At 35.5% G+C, this 5,111-nt stretch overlaps 1 protein-coding gene across 1 annotated transcript in view; it reads left to right on the top strand.

Annotated features, from left to right (window-relative positions):
• Window positions 1-3,369: 3,369 nt before the first annotated feature.
• LOC117120404 (F-box/WD repeat-containing protein 9-like) overlaps window positions 3,370-5,111 on the top strand; it is a gene marked incomplete at its 3' end in the record, with an annotated part of 6,065 nt that continues 4,323 nt past the window's right edge. Inside the window, 2 exon segments of the mRNA XM_033265451.1 lie at window positions 3,370-3,516; window positions 4,314-4,812. Coding sequence (XP_033121342.1) covers window positions 3,502-3,516; window positions 4,314-4,812 — 514 coding nt within the window.

The following is a 5,111-nucleotide window of genomic DNA, read 5'->3' as shown; positions in this document are numbered from 1 at the left end:
TTAATAAATAACTCTTTTTAATTCATAGGCAATAGCATTCAAATCTCTTTTGGTAGTGTGGTGGTCTTGTTTTACTAAAACATACAGTACTGTACTGTGTACTTTATTTCAATCATATATTGAAGAAAAAGGATGCAAAAACTTAGATTTACATTAAATAACTTGTGGCCGAGTTGACTTGTGGCCGAGTTGATTTGTGGCCGAGTTGACTTGTGGCCGAGTTGACTTGTGGCCGAGTTGGCAGAAGCCAAAATTTTTGTGGCCGAGTTGACTTGTGGCCGAGTTGACTTGTGGCCGAGTTGACTTGTGGCCGAGTTGACTTGTGGCCGAGTTGACTGTGGCCGAGTTGACTTGTGGCCGAGTTGACCTGCACCCCCTAGGAGTAGGTAGCTAGAAACATAAAAATTAGAAATGTCTCGCATTATTTTAAAATTATTTTTAAAAGAAAGACAACTAAATGAAGCATTTTAAAACAAAAATTATGTAAATCGGACCGGTATTAGCGGAGATATTACAATATTAAGTACGTTTTTTGCTGGAGTTAATTCCTTTTATTTTTATTATACAAGAAACATATGTCCCTTACAGTATAATTATGTGTTTAAAAAGAAGCTTTTTAACTCTGATTATTCATCTAAAACAATACTAACGATTATAATTTTGTATGTAATTATTTTAGATTTCATAATTATTATCAACTGATAGATTCTACGCAAAATATATTTCTTTGAAATCTCCTAAATCCGTTCCTAATTATAGGGCTCAGACACCACTGTAGCCAGCGGGGAAAACATTATTTACCCCGCGTGTAGCCGTGGTAAAATTCACTAGGGCGCCCTCAACCCGTACAAGCCAGAGCCGTAGAGAGTTTGGCCAACTTGGCGCATGGACGCCATGTCGTTACCAAACAGCCCAGGCGCATGCACGCGTATAGCTTTAATGTTTTGTTTTGGTGACAACATGGCCGGTTTAAGTCATATGATTGCGATCGACCCAATCACAATCAAACTCTCTATCTACTGCTCTGGTATGAGCCAAGCCTAGCTCAAATACAATAGAATACATCATAATGTGGACCATATATTTTAATTAGGCGCTACAAATATATTATTTTTAACTTGCCTACCTTTATATATTAAATCCTGAATAAAACAAACATGTTAACTAAAACACTAGCGTAGGTTTCCTTTAATTCTTAAAAAACAACAAAACATTTGTTGTAAACAAAAAACTTCTACTGAATCGATTCACACGCTTGAAAAACCATACTAATACTAGGTTGGGAATTTATTTCTGAAGAGTTGTCTGGAAGTAATTTGGCCAAATTTGTGATATCCTTCCGTAAAATAAATACATAGGGTATCCTAGTCGAGGCACTATTTTCTGTCACGATGTTTGTATCGCCGAAGAACAGCGCCCACTATAGGTTTTGAAACTAGCTACCCTAGGCCTATATATTATAGGCCTATTGCTTTAATTTTTGTCATTCATGTCTTCATTCCAAATATCTCCTCGACAGAGTGGGTCCTGGTAATCACACGATATACAGTGGCATATCTAGGTGGTGGGGGTGTACGCTGCTTCATAAATTACTCACGTCCTCCTCCCCAAAAAAGGTTCGCCTAAAATCACCTTATTTTATGAATTAGCGCCCCGCAACTGATCGTCGAGCCCACCACTTCGCCTTCGCGCCCTCCATCAGCACCCCCAAAATTTGGAAATGCGGAACTACAAAGGATCAGTGGCCTAACGAAGGAGCCAATAGCTGTGAGCCAGGCGCTGGGAGGGGGGGGGCAGGGGCAGCGAAGGGCCTTCATCCCTTCAAGGCTAGGCCTATACCATCCTAGCTAGTTTAGGCCTAGAGTAGGATAAGGCTAGTGCGACATGCGGACATTGGTACGTGTTGGTTAGTCTACAAACGTCGCCTAAAGTAATTGATTTTAGCCGGCAGAACGAAAGAAGGAAACTCCACTTTTCAGTCGTCTTAGCCCTTGATTTTTGACAAACAATGACCTTTCAGAGGTCAAACTGCTGTCAAGAATATGAATTGGCTACTTCGCAGCAATAAAGCCAAAAAATATAGTGAACTGAAAATTGAAACATTACGTTACAATATTATGAAACATACGTTACAATCTAATCACATGGTTAACAATCTAAAGAGCGTCTCGTTGTCAACCACACCCTCTCAACGTCAAATGGCAGTTTACAAAGCACGTCGACGCTTAGTCGTGATTTTAGTTAATTTTACTTAGGGTTTAGTAAATACTACATTAACGCATGTTTTGGTATAAACTTAGGTTTTATTTTAACTTCATCATGTGTTATCATCAACGCTTCTATTTTTTGCTACGGTGGTAACGTAGGTTTCATTTCTTAAGTATACGGGCGACAAAACATCACTTTCTTAGATTTTTCCTTTACATGGTGATTCATATTGCCCTAAAATTTACCCAGGAAGTAAAAACATAGATTTTTATTAATGATGAATAATTCATTTTTAATTGAGTATGCATAATAAAATGTCCAACTGCATGACCCGGTAACGTATGTTTCATCAAATGTTGCAACACAATTGAGTCGGAAAAAATGTATTCTTAAAATAATGTGATCATGTTGATTATTTTTTTTCTTGTAGGCAATAAACAAAATTTGCTATATCAACTGATTTTAAAGTGACACACCTCCTTATTTTTAAACTATATATCAATATATTTAAATTTAGTGATTTGCCACATCAATGTATTGTCCCGTTTACAATATTCAATGAACCGTAATCATACCTAAATGCTGAAATTTTAGGGCGCTTTACTTGTTGTTACCATGTATTAAAAGTGATATTTGTCATTACTTTTGTAACTTTTGATTAATAATAAATAAAATGTTTGCGACACACTGTTTAGCTAATCGGTAAATTTTAGTGGTTTTGACCCTATAGAGCATGATAACGTTTCTAGTGCAGTGGCGTAACGGCTATGAGCTCTCACTGGCAAAGGCAAGGACCCCGGAGCCTAAAGGGGCACCCAGCAAATTCAAAGTTTTTTTAACAAACAAATAACCAAGGCTCTTTTCAAAGCCGAAGTCGAGCGATTGGGGAATTTTTATGTCATGTCAATGGCTAAGGCCAGGGCATCAAAGCCTCATGGCTATGTTTTTATTTTATAAAATGTTACGCAAATATATGGAACTTATGATAAAGATGATATACAGTAAAACAGGTGAAAAATATTTTTTTGCAAGTACAAGCTGTTGCAAATTAGTTAGGACTAATTATTCACTTGATTAATTCTTATTAATTATATATTAACTATATATGCCTAGTTCACAGAGACTGTGCATTCTATTATTAAACCTTACAACAATCATATCATGTCTAAATTTATCTTGCAGACTGAGAGAGTGAGAATGATTCACTCAACTACCAGACTCTGAGACAAGATTTTTGCTTTAAGCATTGAATGATACTTTAGGCTAAATAGTAGGCCTACTTCTGCATGTCACATGCAATTTAACATTGTAAGTAAATTCTATTTTTAAAATTTATACAATACTTTTAATTTATAACATTTTCAATGAAGTTTTAATATAATAATAAGACTTATTAATTATGGTAGTCCTATCTAAGCCCTAGACTAGGCCATATTAATTCCTTTCAAAATCTAAGGTACATAGTTTCTGTAAAACCGAAAGGTCCACTGATTAATCTCAGATAAGAAAGTATAATACACCAAGTATTGAAATACACGCCATATTTCGACATTAATTATGTCATCATCATTCCTGATGATGACATAATTAATGTCGAAATATTGAATCCCAACACGATGGCGTGTATTTCAATACTTGGAGTATGTATTATACTTTCTTAGTTTCTGTAATTCTTGGTGTAATCTGTAGCCAGGCAGCTCTGTATATATCAATGACTGATGGTGTGAATTTATTCTATCTCAAAATTAAAGCATAAATAATTTTCTAAAATTATATGGCTTTTAACATTTGCATATAGTGAAAGTGTTCAGTAAGAAATGTTCTACATTGAATATAACAAGGGCAAACTACTTGAAAGAGGGAAAGCGATAACAGAATCAGGGTGTTTCATCCTTCTGCAGGTTAAGGCCATAATAAGGTTCACTAGAACATAATTCACATTGAGTGACACTAGTATCCTGTTTACACATACAAATTACATAGCCCTACATATAACTAGGTTGAAATAGAGCACATTTAATCATTATTTTACTAAACTGCAAAACTTCCTTTGTTTTTTAAAAGTTAATTGAATAAATTTAGAACTTTTTATCATTATATTGTAGATGATGGGATCATCAGAAATATTTACAGAGACTATTAAGCAGCTGTCTGTAGACGACCAAATCAATGAAGGACTTGTGGAAGATTCCTCAGATCCTCTGTCACATCCCTCATCAGAATCATTCACAGAGACTCTTAGGCAGCTGTCTATAGAAGACCAATTCAATGAAGGACTTGTGGAAGATTCCTCAGATCCTCTGTCACGTCCCTCATCAGAATCATTCACAGAGCACCTTAGACAGTTGTCTATAGAATCAGAAGACCAAATCGATGAAGAACTTGTTGACACTCTGTCACCTATTTCTATTTCTGAAGCGCCCCTATGTTTATTAGTCTTACCTACAGAAATCCTACTACTTATTGTCGAGTTTTTAGATGCAAAGTTTGTGATTGGAACGTTAAGTTTAGTTTGTAAGCGGTTTTATAAACTTGTTTCTCAGGATGCTGTATGGAAGATGCGTATTAGAAAGACATTTTCACGGCAATATCCATTTATCCCAGGTAAAGATGTTTGTCACCATTTATCACAAACAATAATAATTACATAGCGCCTCGCGTTGACACAACCTCGAGGCGCTTTAAACAACAACAGAGAAGAAAAAAAAAACCAAAACAAATGTGCAAATGTACCAAAAATTATTATCAAATATTTTGGTTTTAGTTTAGTTTAATTAAGTTCAAATTATTGGTTAGATGATTATCAATAAATGCTGTCTCTTATACACATCTAGATGTGTATAAGAGACAGCATTGGTACGTGTTGGTTAGTCTACAAACGTCGCCTAAAGTAATTGATTTTA

Source organism: Anneissia japonica, unplaced genomic scaffold (assembly GCF_011630105.1).
Source record: "Anneissia japonica isolate Jap-2015-1 unplaced genomic scaffold, ASM1163010v1 scaffold287953_len805160_cov178, whole genome shotgun sequence".
Classification (NCBI taxonomy): Eukaryota; Metazoa; Echinodermata; class Crinoidea; order Comatulida; family Comatulidae; genus Anneissia; species Anneissia japonica.
This window is presented reverse-complemented; position numbering and strand designations above follow the sequence as displayed.